Consider the following 17818-nt stretch of genomic DNA (forward strand, 5'->3'; position numbering starts at 1 on the left):
AGATTTTCAGTAGTAGTTCGGTAGTTGTACGGCGGAACATTTATTAATATTTATATATATTATATATTATATTTTACAATGTATTATCGAGTGAATTTAATAAATAAACAGTAAATAAACAGTAAATAAAGCTAAGTAATTCGTTTACCGAAATTTTATTAATTGTGATAATTCGTCATAGTCAAAACTTGTTTGTTTGAATAGTCGAATAATGTTCGATTGTATGACGAATTGTTTGGTCTGATTGATAGGTGAGTGGCAGCCGTTTTACACCAATCGTCATATAAGGAAATCGATCAGCATTCGGCAATAATTCGGCAATAATTCGGCCTAAAACCGGACAGTCGAATTTTAGCTGAAGTGGACTTTTTCAACTAGTGATGTTTCACTAATTATACTTTCAACATCAACGACATCCCTAACGAAGAACATCTCACTAATTTACATGTTGTTAATACTGATAATCAATATTTCATAGACTACCTGAAAATTGGTACAATTAATATACAAGGAGGTTACAAATCAAAATTACCGGACTTAATCAACTATTTTGTCACTCATAATTTCAACATCCTAGGTATAACAGAAACACAATATTGTTTTAAACACGAAACTAACAAATTAATTGATAGATTCCCCACCCAACTAACAAAAATTTAGCCATTTATATAATATTAGACGCTAATGGTGATAATAAAGGATCAGGAGTAGGGATCATGCTCACTAGCACTTTATACCAACATGTACATGAGATTAAATTCCACAAAGGACGCATCCTAAATATTAAATTAGGATTCAAACGAGACCACACATTGAACATCACGTGTCTATACTTACCGGCAGGCAGAGACAAACAAACCAACCCTGTCAAACACGATTGTAATCAATTTATTGATCAATTACTTAGATCACGTAACTGCTCAGATGATAATTACAAACATCACGACATAATCATGGGCGACTTTAATTGTTACCCTAAAGAAAAAACAAACCTAAATTATCATATAATCCAAACAGCTAAACTAAAAGGTTTTAAAGACATGGCGAAATATCACGCCATCAACCATGTCCCAGAAGTAACAAGAATATCACATAGAATAGATTATATACTTGGAAATAACAACATTTTGAATGGGTCAATCCACACATTCACACAACCAATACCACCTTCACACTTTAATAGCGATCATAAAGCGGTTATTACATTATTACAAAACGATTTATTTAAACCAACTAAATTATCCAACAATCACCACCGTAATGACATTAAAAACAAACCTAATTACTCCATGATGAACGAAGAATTATGGGATGAATATGAAGCTCAATCAAAATTATATTTTAAATATCGTTTTCGATACATTGATATCGATAACATTACATCACAAGAAGACTTAGACCATGCTTGGAATATATTTGAACATAGTGTACAACATATAAAAAATTTAATAATTCCAACCAAAAAAGTCCATTCCAAAACTTTTAATCACTTATATCCGTTACACATACGACAACTTAATAATCATGTGATATCTATATATAAAATTAAACAATATCTCAACCTTAAACACATGTATATCAGAAATAAATTGGAAAAACCGGAAGACAGTTCACTGCTTTTATCTTTAATTCCAGATGAGATCTGGAACGCTTATTTTAAAAATTGGAGAACCATTCGCGATCAAATCAATCAGATCGCTAAATCACATGATCATAACATAATTTTAAGACATTATATCACAAAAGAAATCTTTTATGCACAAAAAACTGAAATTTATAAATTATATAATCATTTAAAACAAAAAAGGGACGACCTATTATCACAATGGAAAATAGAAAGAATTGACCATTTCATCAATCAAAGAAATTTTGATTTATCTACTAACCAAACAAGAATGATTAATTCCATATTACAGCGCAAACCTAGAAGAATCACCTTGGATCGGCTTATTTTTAAAGATGACAACAATCAAACTATATTTACTAACAATCCAAAACTTATAGAAAAAGAAGCCATCAAACACTACCAAAACATAGGAAAACACGAAAATCCGTTAATTTATAACTCTTTTCATGATTTACCAATGCCGTAAAGCGATATATACGATCCTATTAACAATTCCATCGACCATAATTGCTGGAATTTACTCCAACAAAAAATAGAGGTTATTGATGTTATAAATATCCTTAAAAATTCTCCTACAAACAAAGCCCCTAGTCCATCGCAAATTACCTATGAAGACTTGAAGCATCTCCATTCAGACGTGCTCGCACTTTTAACTCTTATTTTTAATACATGTATTCACTTAGACACAATACCATCAAAATGGCGTGACGCTTTACTATTCCCTATACCGAAACCACATGACTGGGATAGCAATCTCTCTAACACTCGTCCAATCACGCTCTTGGAAACTCCTAGAAAACTGATGGTTTCAGTTTTTTCACGAAGATTAAATGAAACTTTAGCCAAATACAATATTTTACAGTTCAATAATAGAGCTGGCGTCCTAGGTCAATCATGCTTAGAACCACTTTTTCAAATCCAACATTTAATCGAACATGCGAGAATATACAAAAACCCATTATGGATAGCAATACAAGACCTATCAAAAGCTTATGATAGAGTAGATATAGCGCTTTTACGACTAGCGCTACAACGCATCAAAATTCCTGCGAAAATCATTACTTTTATCATCAACTTATTTTCTAATAGATACAATTCTATCATTCTACCAAATGGTAATTTAGCACCATATAAGGTCTTACAAGGTATAGATCAAGGTGAAGTTATATCACCACTACTATGGAATATCTATTACGACCCCCTTTTCAGTCACATCAACAAACAATCAAACCTAGCGTATAAATGTGACACTACAAAAATTAAAAATATATACCAAAAACATTTAGATATTACTCATAGTTATGAGTTATCATTAGTAGGATACCTTGACGACACCACTTGGTTCAGTCCATCTTTAGAAAAACTTGAATTGAAACTAGACATTGCACATTCATTTTATGACATGGCGAAGATCAAAGTGAATATCGACAAATATAAGATTTTAACGAATCAAAAATTAGCTAATAATATCAAAAGCACTCAACTCACGATCAATGGACGACAAACGGATGTAGACATAGTCCCTAAATATAAGGGCACGAGAATTTTAGGTTTATACATCAATCCTTTAGATAAACACCACCAAACTTTAATCAAGGCACGTTCTATCATCATGGCTCACGTGATTACAATGAGAAATAAGAAAATCACACATTCACACGCCATATATATCATTAACAGAGTTATATTCCCGAAGTTGGAATATCTCTTCCAACATACTATTTTAAATTACACACAGGCTCAAAAATTAGTGGCTCCACTTAAAAAATTGTTTAAAAAATTTTTTTCGTTACCGTTGAACACGGCGGACAATGTTATTTATAATAATATGTTTCCTCATATCGATAATTTATTGGATTTGTTAGTAAAATCACAATCTAATTCGTTGTTGGCTTTATTCAATACTGACACCTTAAGACCGATAGCAATACAAAAATTGGATATATTAGCACAAGAACTATGGTACCCAGGTATACCTCAAAATATCAACAAATATATAGGAAAGATTTCGACACCTAGCTATTTATCACGAAGTCTAGCGTTGTTAGAACAATATCAAATTCACCTAGACCTTACTGTCAGTTATGGTATCATCGGTGGACATACACCTATAGTAGATTACTTACCGGACTTATCGTCAAATGACTATAAATCGCTACGTAATAAACGAATTATGTATCTGGATCAATTAGTCTCGCCCGATGGCAACTACCTTTTAACCTGGAATGAAGTTAAAAGACTAAACAACAACAACTTCAAAGGCCCTAAACCAAAGTGGTTTAATCTTTTAGAAAATGATTTCACCCTAAGTAATTATCGTACATTAACATACCCGCTCACTGACAATTACTCCATTCCTACGTGTTTACAGAATGTTCCGGAACGTTCATTAGGTAGTCATAAAAAACATAATGAATGGACATACCATTGGAACGCTAGTATACAAAATTGTGTTATTGGAAAAACATATTTACAAGATACTGATACACATAGCTCTATTAGCACCATGGAACATTATATCCCTATTAATAACTCTTTACTAGTGAATAATACCTCTTCTCAATCATTATTATCATCACCTTTAATATTAATTCCTTGTACGGGTTGTCAATTAAACGATTATAGTTTAGTTTTGCAAGACGCCCGTATTAAATGTTCAATTTCTATTCGTACAAATCGTTTATCAGTTTTTATTATATTTCATTGTTCAAATCAAGAACATAAACAATATGCGAATCTTCATTTAAAAAAATACTTTGTTAGTACTAAACCATTACATTTTATTAGACATAGTGCACATAGTATATATTTAGCATTAATACTATCACTCCTACTCCTACGTCCTTGTCCGCTAATTTACATTCATCCGTAAATGATGACACTGTTAATCAATTAATTCTACCTATTCAATCTGCACTTTTATGTACAGATTTTATCAAATTATCTTTAATAGATATAGTTAAAAAATTTTTACCTTTTACTAATTTTGAATTTTATTCAGATAGTTCCGTTTCCGATATAGGTACAATCAATAGTAGATCTGGTTTTGGTTGGTTACAAACCAATCCACTAATACCTCAATTATCTTTCAATGGTTCATCTATATTTTTTCCTTCCTCATTTAAAAGTGAAAGTTTAGCTATTTTAACAATTTTATTAGTTTTACCTTTTTATGCTACCTGTCATATATATACAGATTCCCAAAATTGTATAGATATTTTTAATCAAAGATTAGCCTCACCCACTATTAGTCCACGTCGTAGGCTCAAACAAAACAACTTTCTAATCTGGGATTTGATCAGTTGGTTAATCTCCCATCATCGCTTAACGGTACATCTCGTTAAAGTTAAAGGACATAGTAACGTCAAAGGCAATGATCAAGCTGATGCTTTGGCTAAAGCAGGCCGCCTATCGGATGACCCGATATTGATAAACCACGAATTCTTTCAGCAAAGCTCGTTGGCTCTATTCAATTACAACCATTTATATATAATCGATCATAATGTTCGGAAATGGGCTAATACGCCTATTCAGTCACGCATTTTCAACATGGCTGTGAATAATAGTTCATTGTCTTCTATTAATCACCAAATTACACATGGAGATATAGATTGGGATTATACCAAACAGTGGATTAACTATAATTCTACGGACACACCTACATCATCAAAACTCCGAAATATTCAATCATCTAAAATCAAAAAGTCTACTTTCAATTACCCCACTGGAAACATACTACAGCGCAATTATCCAGATCTTTACCCCCTTGGACGAATCAATTGCACCGAATGCTCCTTCGATGAAGATACTAATTCACATATAGGCTTATGCCCTGTTCATCGATGCGCTATTGATACACTTTTATCAAAATTCAAACAACAATTAATTAACCTCATTAAGGCCGAACATACCAGCAGTTTCTCGTTCGATATAGAATGTAGAATCAATAATTCACTCATGTTCAAATTACTTCCAGATGTTTTAGACTCCGCACGGCAAGCCGATTCTACTACCCCGGTCCGGATTCCGCGTGAACAACCGTGGATTCTCTTATTACATCACTTGATCCCTCGAGATCTCCACAGGTCGAAATGCTAAAATCGGCAAAAAAAATGGCGCGAAAAGCAGTGGCTATTCTTGGCTATTCTTGGCTATTCTTGGCTGTTTTTGGCTATTTACGAATTAACCTATACTATTTGTAAATAGTTTATACAAATTTGCGAATAGTTTATGCGATTTGCGCCATTTTTTTTGCCTATTTTTGGTCATTTGACGTGTGCTCGCAGTATTTTTTGATAATTATTTTAGCAAACAAAGTGAACGTTCACGATTTTTAATCGGATTTGTGCAAGAATTTATTTCTGAATTAACTGCCATAACTTGGTCATCACGCTCCCGCTCATTTAAACAGTGGGAAAAAAGCCTCAATATCACACTTAAAAAGAAGAAAAACTACCGAAAGAATAAAACACCTTCCCGCCTGCAACCACCTTTATCAGCGGATGAAACGCCTCTTATAGTTCCGTCTAGACGCCGCCGCCAATATACTCGTTACTATCATAACAAAGTTCTTCCTTATTTTAAACAACTAGTCAACATCGACGTGTCCGCTTGTATAAGATGGACGACTTGTAATTTTTTACATAGTGGTACTTGGGAGTCGTATAGAGATAGTCTCTTATTTAATTTAGATCAATTCTCATCTATTCAATCCTTCTTAGACTCACATAATCCACCTAGAACTTAGTCCTTAGTCAGTTCTTTGGTTTTTTGGGATCGGTGTCGTATTTGGGACCCACCCTTGTTTCGTTTTATATACCAGAGTGGCGCCGTCCTCGGGCGGTTTGATTATAGCTTAGTATTAGATAGCGTTTGACTTTTGTTTCATCTTTTGTTCTTGTCTATCTTTCTGTAATCTAGTTCACGTGGATTTTAAAAATAAAAATAAATTATATTTGATCACGTTTTCAATATTTTGGGCAAACTTTTGGACTTAGATTTGGATTATATATGAATTCTCTTTTTGGTCTTATTATTTCTGCTACCGATATTGGAATGGTTTTGTTCTTACTAACCTTTTGTAGTCGATGTCAGAGACGGGTTCTTCAAGTTGCGCTCTATCCTAAACCTTGCTTAGACCACCATCTCTGTAACAAGTGTGAACGTCTTTGATCGCTGAGAATAACCACAATATGAGAAATGAGGGCCAAAAGCTTGTAGCAGCTATTGTTTTTGTTTTTGTTTTTAATTTTATTTCCTTATTTGTAGTAGTGTTTTATGTTTTGTTTCCTTTATAATCCGGTCTTGGTTTCTTTTTTTTTTGTTTTTATGTGTTTGGTTTTTATTTTCCTCGAATTTTATCTTTATTCAATTAGGTTTATTCTATGAGTATTTCTTTCCTTTTTAAATAGTTATCCTTTATAGTTTAACTTTTGTTTCACTCTCCTTATGAAATTTTATGTAAGGATTAATGGCACGTTTAGATTTACCAGTTGTCCAATCCTGTTTAGCGTTCTTTATGAAGATTAGGTGGGAAGTAAATCTTACGTACAGTAGTGTTTACTTGGTTTGAAATATAGCTTTGGGAACGATGCTTTAGATTGTTTAGTTTATAGTCTTTAGTTTTACTTTAGTTTATTCTCTGAATTTTCTGTAGTAATACTGTTATGTTGCTCTTACTTTTGTATCGTACTGTTTTAATGTTTGTTAGTTAATATTGAAATTCACTATTTTAAATAAAGTTTGTGGTTATCATACCTAGTTTGCCTATGATATATATCATATAGATATCATACAGATATCATACAGATATCAGACGAATAGATATAGGATAATGATTTCGTATTAATACTAGTAGATTTATAATTTAATTCAGGCAAAAAAATTATAAAATGCAATCATAATTTATATTTTTTTTTAATTTTAATTCAAAACTTTATTACAATTTAAATTTATTTACACTTTTTAATTAAAAAAAACAATTATACTAATTATACTTAAATACTTAAATAAATATATATAATATATAACTTCTACTAAAAGTAGCATAAAAATAAAATCACTTGTTTGCTTATACCTATTTGATTATTTAAAAGAAGCATTAATGATAAATATATTAGTAAGAGAAAAGAGAATGTTATTAAAAAATATTAGTATAGATATATAAATATAGAAAATATTAGTAGAAACATTAGCAGAAAGAAAAAGTTAATAGAATAAAAAATGTTAGTAGAAACTAGAAAGAGAATGTATATCAGTAGTAATATAATATTAATAGAAAATATTAAATAGTATAAATGTTAATATAGTAGAAAAAAATAATAGAAAATATATTAGTAGGAGTATTAGTAAAAGGAAAGAAAGAAATGAAAAAAAATGGTAGAAAAACATTCATATAGGCTGATTTGTCTTTTGTTTTTTGTTTTTTTATTAGCGATAAATGTTAAAGATCAATACAAATGGGAAGTCTAATGACTTATATATAGGAAGGCAGGCAATATGGTAAACTAAAACGAATACTATCCAACTAGTTTCTATATAAGTTCTATTTAATACCTACACTATAGTATTATAATCCTCAATTTGGGAAAATGACCTATTTCCTTCGCCCTAAAAACCTGATTAAGATAAAATTAGTTTTTTATTTATCGCACCAAGTAAAATAAAATAATAAATTTGTGAAATCTAAATTAATCTAAACTAAATTAATTTACGCAAAACATCTATAATTTCCGCTAAGATCTTTGATCTCGATGCTTTACGGGACTTGTCTTTTTTATCCTTCTTGGATTTTTTATCAGATTTTGTCTCTTGTGGTTTCTTCTTAGAATTCTTCTTAGAATTCTGCTGTTTTTTCTGGGTCTGTTGACTTCCTGAAATTCTTTGGTTCTTGTTGGTATTATTACCTTGTGACCTTGTTGGTTGCTTTGGAGGTACGTGTCGATTCCAAGACAAGTTTACTTGTTCCCAAGTATATTGATTATCTAATGCTATTCACATATCAACCCACTTTTCAAAATAACCAATAAACTTACGATCCCCCTTAGCTGTTTGTATAATTTTAAAACTTTTCAAACCTTTTATGGCAGAAAGGAATGAATGTGGACAGCTATCCTTCCATAAAGCTGCTAATGTCATAGAATCTAGAATGTTTCTAATCGTAGCTTGGAACTTCTCGCGTTGTTTTCTTTCTTTGAGAGTCCACTTAGCTGGAAACCACCATACAGGTATCTCCCCTAAATCTGTAATCCACACAGGGTTTTCATTAACTTTGAATTGAGCTAGACAGAAGGTACTCAATTTTATTGACAAACGAACTGTCTGGTATTTTCTTTGTTGTTTCATTTGCATACTAATAGTTTTTCCCATAGAGTTAATTGTTTTAGAATTTCCTCTGGTGTCCAGGATACCGGAATATCATATACTAAAATATCTCTGACTCGCAATGTATCCTTATTGGTTGGTATATGACCTGTAATAGCTTGTTGAACTAAATGTTTATTTGACTTTTTCTTTTTATTCAAAGATTTTGTTGAATCCGTTATGATATTCTGTGATTAAGGAATTGCTTGCAGAAAGGCGTATTTTCAATCTGTTTCATAACTGGTGTATCTGTGACGATTTCCATTTTTGATGATTGATCAACATTTGGGCTGTTATCAAGATTAATTCCAGATTTGATCATCTTCATTGGATCTACAATTGGTTGGTCAATTGAGATCATCTGGGACCCCGGATATCTCCAAAACAGGTCATAAGTCACACTTTCGGCAGATTGGCCCATTTTTCAGGGCTCAAAAAATCGTTTTTTGTAAATATCTCGGCATCCAGTGGTCCAATTTTGATGAACTTTTTTTTAAATTGTAGAGCTAAATGAGGGCTACAAAATAAAAAAAAGTTCATTAAAATTGAATTACTGGATGCTAAGATATTTACAAAAAACGATTTTTTGAGTTTCAGCAAAAAGGGTGTTTTTGGCCAAAAGTCCATTATGACCTTTATATTAGATATCCGGGGTCCTGATCATCTCATCAGCGGCTTTCTCCATCAGTTCATTAATTGTTTGATCTAATAGATCATCAGAATCACTCCCATATTGGTAAGTGAAATCTGAATCAGAATCATGGCGTTGGGCTTTTTTCTTTTTTTTCTTATCTTTTTTAGACCTGTGCTTTATTCCCGTCTTAGATTTTTCCTTTTCAGGAGATCGCTCCAAATAACGCTTTTTTGCTTTTTGGATCTCTTCTTCTATTTTTTGCTGTTTCAAATCCATAGAAGTCACATGTTCTGCTATTGATGTTGCCAACATATTTCTTCTATCAGCCGTTAAACGCTTTGCTGCGGCATAACCCTCTACGGCAGAATATATAGCAGTGTGTAAAAAAAAAAGCAAAACTTTCTGGAGTCATTTGATAACGAGAGGCCCTTGGTCCCCAACTATTTATGTCTTCGTCTGTTAAACCAAAATTATTCTGTAGTATATTACGTTGAACTTCTATATCTCTTCTGATAAAAAACTGAGCGGCAAGACCTTCACTAAAATTTAAGTAATTTATATATGTGGTTCGTAAAAAAATTTGTTGTTCTGTGCCTTCAATAAGTGGAAACTTATTTTCAGCTACAGTGCGGTACCTCTATAATAGATACCTCTTATATCTTGTGATCTAATGGTCAGAATTTTATAAAATTTTAAAATTAGATAGCTTTTAAAAAGATAAATACATTAAGCAAATAAAAAATTTTCTCAATTTTTTTTGCTGACATAATACAAAATCACATGACTTAAAATAAATTTGATTGGTTAATGCAATACTTAATGTTAAATAGAATTATGCATAATTTTTTATATATAATTTATAATTATTTAAAGTAATTTGATTAAGTATATTATCAGTAGAGCTCCGAACAGGTCAGCCAAATTCAGGTAACCTGACCTGACCTGACCTGAAATTCAGGTCAGGTATGAAGATTGACCTGACCTGATTGACCTGTTAACCTGAAACTATTGATTCTACTATATAATAAAAGTGAGTTGCAGTATTGCGATTCACTTTTTTATATTGATTTTATATAATAAAAGTGAGTTGCGATTCACTTTTTTATATAGATTCTATATAAAAAAAGTGAGTTGCAGTATTGCAATTCACTTTTTTATATTGATTTTGTATAAAAAAAATGAGTTGCGGTATTGCGATTCACTTTTTTATATAGATTCTATATAAAAAAAGTGAGTTGCGGTATTGCGATTCACTTTTTTATATAGATTCTATATGAAAAAAGTGAGTTGCGGTATTGCGATTCACTTTTCTATATTGATTTTATATAAAAAAAGTGAATCGCAATACCGCAACTCACTTTTTTCATATAGAATCTATATAAAAAAGTGAATCGCAACTCACTTTTATTATATAAAATCAATATAAAAATGTTGAATCGCAATATTTTGAGAAAAAACGTTGCGAAAACGTTTTTTCATAATATTATATTAAAAAAATGTTTCATAATGTATTTTTTTGATATTTCAATAATAACGTTGCAAAAACATTTTTTTCATAATGTTATATTAAAAAAAACGTTTTGCAATATTTTTTTTCAATATTTTAATAAAAAACGTTGCAAAAACGTTTTTTTTCATAATATTATATTAAAAAAAAAAGTTTTGTACCATTTTTTTTCAATACTTTAATGAAAATTTTTCAGGTTTCAGGTCAGGTCAGGTCAAACAGACAACCTGATATAACCTGACCTGACCTGACCTGAAAAAAAATTTCAGGTCAGGTTTATCAATTAACCTGACCTGACCTGACCCATTCGGAGCTCTAATTATCAGGATCTTTTCTATGGGATTTATATTTTTTTAGCAAGTTTTCCTGTAATTTCTTTTTGAGAAATAGGCATAATATAATTTGTAATAAATAAAAACTACCGAAATTTTTTTCAAAATTTTTTTAACAAAGTATGGGTAAGTTTATAAGCTAAAATGATTTGTTTGAATAAGCACTATCAAATGATTATTTTTTTTTTATATTACACAAAAATCACTTATTCTCAAATTTTTCCCATCATAATAAATTACCTGAACTTCAAACTTATGTAATACTAGCAAAATTTATTATTTTTTAATCCAACCTGATAAGTTTAAAAGCTCTTGATATGCTTTATTAAAATTATCGGTTAGAATTTTAAAATATTATTTTTTTGCTAATGTGACATTTTTTTGAAAATGTCACATTATAACTATAAAATTGGGTTGGTTATAGAGGTACTGCACTGTATTTGTATATTTCGTTTATCTTCCATTTTTTTTAAAAACTAAGCAAAATAAAATTTTACTGCAGAATTGTTATGTATTTAAAATTTTTGGGAAAGAAAGCATCCATCCATCCATATCATATGGGCTGATTTGTCTACTTTGCATTAAAAAGAGTTATTGAATTAATTTTCACAATTTTCGTTACTCAAAATTGTTTTGTAATACCAAGAAATTATCTGATTGATGATCACTTGACTAAATAATAAGTTGAACAAAAATTTACATTTGCAAAACTTAAATTATTAAATGTAAAAAAGGTGTGAAAAAATCCATTTCACTAATAAAAAACCCATTTCTCATATATATGGAATTTTTAACATATATTATTAAAAAGTAAGTATATTTCAATAAAATATAAAGTAAAATAAAAATTTATATAGTCTTAGTAGCTATAAATGTTTATAAAAGTATAATAAAAATATCATATAAAAGATGGTATCATAATAGATATTTTCAAACAATAAAAATAATTATTTTATGTCAAAATTTGTATTACCATCTTTAGACGCAAATATATCAAGATTCACTGATCCGTTTTCTATAATTTTAGGCTCGTTGGAAAGCCCTTGTTCTGGACTTTATAGGCGAAAAAAGAGCTTGCCGATTAAATCATTAGATCCAGAAATATTTACGTTTAAAGTTGAGGTATAAACTTTTTAACATGCTTAAATGCAAATATCTTGGGATCCACTGATCCATTTTTTATAAATTTAGGCTCTTCGGAAAACCCTTGATCTGGTCTATATGAGCGAAAAAAGAGCTTGCCGATTGGATCATTAGATCTGGAGATATTTACGTTTAAAGTTGAGATACAAATTTTTAATATACTGTATATAGTAAGTGCTAAGAATTATATTAAGAGAGAGATTGTCATTAAACCGGAGAAAATGATCGACATTCTATAATTAATTTTACGGGCTTTGTAATTAATAAAAAAAAATTTTTTGGAATTTCTTGTTCTTTACTATAAATTTTTTTCCAATAAGTGAAAAAAAACAGTATACAATTAGAGGTGTGCTCCGGTGAAATCCGTTCAATCCGTCATCCGATCTGATAAAAAAACGGATCATCCGGATTAAGAATGAATGGATTGCGGATAATCTGGATGGATCCGTTGGATAACATCGGATTGATCGGATGTTACACGGATGACCGGATTGACCGGATTGATCAGATAATCTGGTCAAATTCATAACTTTTTTTTTTTTTTTAACATAAATGTTTTTTTTTAAAAAAAAACACCTTTTTTTCTTTAGGACGGACTTGGACTTGGACTTCGGAATGACTTGGACGGCTTGAATTTTGAAAAGTAAGTGTAAATTTCTTTTTCTTTTGTCTTGGGAATGTCACTAAACGTTCCTTTACTTCATTTCTTTAAGGGACGCCTGCCTGGAACTCAATTTCGGCTTGGGCTATAAAGGTAAGTTGGGGGAGAGTAATTTTGATTTTTTGTTTGTCTTTGGGAACGTCATTAACGTTCCTTTTGCTTTTTTTCTTTAGGGGACGCCCTCCCAGATTTGGATTTCATAAAGGTAAGTTGGGGAGGGTATTTTCAGGTTTTTTTTTGTCTTTGGGAACGTCATTAACGTTCCTTTTGCTTTTTTTCTTTAGGTGACGCCCTTCCTAGACCTGGATTTCAGTTTGGGCTATTAAAGTAAGTTGGGGAAATTAATTTTTGTTTTTTTTTTGTCTTTAGAAACATCATTAACATTCCTTTTGCTTTTTTTCTTTAGGTGACGCCCTTCCTAATCTGGATTTCAGCTTGGGCTATTAAAGTAAGTTGGGGATGTTATTTTTGAGTTTTTTTTTGTCTTTGGGAACGCAATTAATGTTCCTTTTGCTTCTTTTCTTTAGGTGACGCCCTTCCTGGATCTGGATTTCAGCTTGGGCTATTAAAGTAAGTTGAGGGAGGGTGTTTTGCTTATTTTTTTTTTAGGAACGTCATTAACGTTCCTTTTGCTTCTTTTCTTTAGGTGACACCCTTCCTGGACCTGAATTTCGGCTTGGGCTATTAAAGTAAGTTGGGGAGGGTGTTTTATCTTTTTTTTTTGTCTTTAGGAACGTTATTAACGTTCCTTTTGCTTTTTTCCTTTAGGTGACGTCCTTCCTAACCTGGATTTCGGCTTGGACTATTAAAGTAAGTTGGGGAGATTATTTTTGAGTTTTTTTTTGTCTTTGGGAACGTAATTAACATTCTTTTTGCTTCTTTTCTTTAGATGACGCCCTTCCTGGACCTGGATTTCAGCTTGGGCTATTAAAGTAAGTTTGGGAAGTTAATTTTTATTTTTTTTTGTCTTTAGGAACGTCATTAACGTTCCTTTTGCTTCTTTTCTTTAGGAGACGCCCTCCCGGATTTGGATTTTATAAAGGTAAGTTGGGGAGGTTATTTTTGAGTTTTTTTTGTCTTTGGGAACGTAATTAACGTTCCTTTTGCTTCTTTTCTTTAGGTGACGCCCTTCCTGGACCTGAATTTCGGCTTGGACTATTAAAGTAAGTTGGGGAAGGGTTTTTTATCTTTTTTTTTTGTCTTTAGGAACGTAACTAACGTTCCTTTTGCTTCTTTCTTTAGGAGGACGCCTCTTGGACCTGGATTTCGGCATGGGTTATAAAGGTAAGTTGGGGGAAAGGTATTTTTGTTTTTTTGTTTTTAGGAATGTAATTAACGTTCCTTTTGCTTCTTTTTTTAGGGAGACACCTTCTTGGACCTCTAAATCTTAAACTTTTTATAAATATTGTGTCAACTAATTTGTTAAAAATCATTTGTAATAACGTAAAAATAAATACTATGTTTATTATTATAAAATTTCTAATTGTTAATTAATATTAATAAAAAGTATTAAGTAGAAAAAACTGAATTCAGATTCACCAGATTCACCGGATTGATCGGATTATTCAGATATCCGGTCAACCATCCGGTCAAATTGGTGAGCAAGTATTGACCGGATATCCGATGATCTATCCGGTCAATCCGATGAATCATCCAGATCAATCCGAATCCAGTCAAATTTTGGATGGATGACCGGATATCTGGATTGACCAGATTCGAAGCATACCTCTATATACAATAACTTTCATGTCCAAAAAAAATATTTCATAAACTTGCACTATAGGTATACATATGTAGTTTTAGTAGAAACTGTACAAGTTTAACAAAGAATGTGAATATTAAAAAGATTCAAATAAAACTAAATAAAGATTTAAAAACTAAATAAAAAACCAAATATAGCTTAGTTACAGTGAAAAATGTTCAAAATTTTTTCATCCAATATTTGAGTTAATAGGAAATTTACCATCGAAATTTTGCGTTCCTACATAGAAAAGTCAAAGACGCGAAACTCTAGCGATTTCAAACTTTGCAAGTGGCTTAGCTAGGATTGTCACTATTAATTACCATCTTTAAAATTTGTATATCATATCACATGATGATATGACAATCCAGTAAAAAAGGAGTATTAGCCATTTTTAGCGATAATTTGTGTAAATCGGCATTATTAAAATTCTCCAGTTGAGTGGCAATTTGTCCTTTAATTTAAAAGAAATATTTACCAACTTAAAGTATAATAACATTAAATAAAAGTTTTTTAATACTCACCCCCAATTTACTGTATTATATAGTATTTTGTATAATAAAAATGTAACAAAATCAATATTTTAATTAAAGGTAGACAAATCAGCCCATATGAATAAAGAAAAGAAATATTAGTAATATATACCTTTTTATGCATTTCTAGATATAATAAATAAAAAAAAAATATAAAAATATGTATTTCTGGATATATTAAATAGATAAAAAATTGTGTTTTTAAATAAAAAAAAATTGAGAACAAAGAAAAGGTTTTAATAAGATAAACAAAAATGCGAAATGTAAATATTTAAATTATGTGATCACATGACATGTTATTTTATAGCCTGAATACATTTATAATTAAATTTGGTAAAACTATGTCATAAAATAAAAATTTTTCAATCCAAATGACCCTTTGATTAAAAAATTATCGAAAAAAAATCTTTCCAAATGAACCCTTAGAAAATTTCTCATCAAAAAAATATTGAAATGATCCCTCTAGTTAAAAAATTTTTTAAGTTAAGATTACATGAAACTGCGCATTAATTTACGTTAGCACAGATTAACGCTAAATCACATGATTCTGCGAAGGCAACACAAAACAGTGCAATGAAAATTAGCATCGATCATTGCACAGATTTATTTACATCGCACAAAACATTGCATAACACAGTGTATAGTTTAACATTTATCGTAAAATATTTTTATTTAATTATTTTCTAGTTACACTCTATCTAGAAGAACAATTATTAATATATAAATTTTCGCCTATAAAATATTAATCTAAAATAAAGAAAATAATTAAATTTGTGATTAATAAATTAAATACTTTTATAATTAAAATACATAATTAATTAAGACATCTTACCAGCTAAAACAGTTTCATTGGTTTCTTCCAAATTATTCTCCAGATCTGATTCAGTAGTATTTTGTTCTTTACTATTATTATCGTTAATTTCTGCTTATCATATCATTATCCATTATATTATCATCTTCCAATGGACTTTTACATTTAAGCTAGTAGTATTTAAATAAATTAATAATAAAAAAAAAATAACAATTAAACAGATAATTTAAATAATTAGTTAATTACCCATCTCTGTATGACTACATCAGAATCCCATTTGCCCATACATTCTTGAACTTTTGATGATGAGACTTTAGGTTGATCATATGTTGGATCCAAAAGCATTAATATAACTGTAATACTGAATTTTACATTATCCATAATTTGAAGCTCTTCTTTACTAAATGATCATTACAAAATAAACTCAATAAAGTATAGTGAATCTGGATCATTATCCATTTTATTCCATAAATTAAACCTTGCATTTTTAACTGTTTCTGATTCTTTCCAACGCCTAACTTATTCAGGATCAGTAAACTTATTAGGTTTACATGTAAATAGATTGAATATGGCATAAACAGTATCCTTAATTTTGCGAACATATGAACTCCTGTGATTACGAAAATATTTCAATACCTAAATAAAAATGTTTTAAAAAATATTTTATAATAAAGCAAAAAAATAGGTACTATATACATAATAGAATAACTAGCATCCCATAATTTTGACCATTCATTTAAACTACTAAGTTCTCGCATCTTTTCAGGATAATCAGTTTGAATTTGTAATTTAAAGACACGTTGTAATCATGGATATTGGACTTAATGGAATAGATAAATAATATATCGAATAGAGGATTACATGGTAGAAAGTCACATGATCGGATAAATAATACACTGGAAAGGATAAACGTTTAGGAGAAGAGATGATCTACATGATGTAATGTTTATTAAACGATTAACGAAAAACCAATAGATTAATCAGGGGGTCGATCAATGCGGCTTAGCAACCAGTTTATCAAGTCCATCAATAGGAATAATTAGGAGGAGTAATTATAAGCCACAAAAGATAGATTATAAGAATAACATATAAAATGGGAGCGAATTAAAATCGAATTTAATGAAAATACATAAAATATTGAAAAACAAAAAGATAATATAAAAGATAATATAAAGGATAATATGAAAAGATGATACGAAAAGATAGCACAGCCACAAAAGATGGATTATTTCTTTACGATATAATATTTGAAAGATTATGTTATTTTAAAGAAAAGATAGCACAGCCACAAAAGACAGGTTATAAATTATTTCTTTAAGATGTAATATTTGAAAGATAGAAAAGATAACATATAAAATAGTATATAAAGTCGTCGGGCTGATAGTGTAGTCACTACGTTCCTCCACCTCGGCCAGGGCCTCGCAGTACCTACATCCCCCCTCCGTGGGGCGGGGAATCCCTATATAT

General features: G+C 30.3%; 4 protein-coding genes across 4 annotated transcripts; 1 reads left to right on the plus strand and 3 right to left on the minus strand.

Moving 5' to 3' along the window:
- Positions 1-1040: 1040 nt before the first annotated feature.
- On the plus strand, positions 1041-2093 carry OCT59_001541 (uncharacterized protein; the record flags this gene model as incomplete). Its single annotated transcript, XM_066139652.1, has 1 exon — positions 1041-2093. The coding sequence occupies one exon, from the start codon at positions 1041-1043 to the stop codon at positions 2091-2093; it is 1053 nt and encodes a 350-aa protein (XP_065989042.1).
- Positions 2094-8326: 6233 nt separating this feature from the next.
- On the minus strand, positions 8327-8764 carry OCT59_001542 (uncharacterized protein; the record flags this gene model as incomplete). The annotated part of the gene is made up of 2 exons (XM_025330449.2): positions 8327-8616; positions 8704-8764. 2 exons carry the CDS (start codon positions 8762-8764, stop codon positions 8327-8329), a joined length of 351 nt encoding a protein of 116 aa, XP_025176149.2.
- An 865-nt stretch (positions 8765-9629) lies between these two features.
- OCT59_001543 (uncharacterized protein) lies at positions 9630-9935 on the minus strand (the record flags this gene model as incomplete). The annotated part of the gene is made up of 1 exon (XM_066139653.1): positions 9630-9935. The coding sequence occupies one exon, from the start codon at positions 9933-9935 to the stop codon at positions 9630-9632; it is 306 nt and encodes a 101-aa protein (XP_065989043.1).
- Positions 9936-16455: 6520 nt separating this feature from the next.
- OCT59_001544 (uncharacterized protein) lies at positions 16456-17109 on the minus strand (the record flags this gene model as incomplete). Its single annotated transcript, XM_066139654.1, has 4 exons — positions 16456-16521; positions 16598-16751; positions 16830-16865; positions 16988-17109. 4 exons carry the CDS (start codon positions 17107-17109, stop codon positions 16456-16458), a joined length of 378 nt encoding a protein of 125 aa, XP_065989044.1.
- Positions 17110-17818: the final 709 nt, after the last annotated feature.

Source organism: Rhizophagus irregularis, chromosome 1 (genome assembly GCF_026210795.1).
Source record: "Rhizophagus irregularis chromosome 1, complete sequence".
NCBI classification, from domain to species: Eukaryota; Fungi; Glomeromycota; class Glomeromycetes; order Glomerales; family Glomeraceae; genus Rhizophagus; species Rhizophagus irregularis.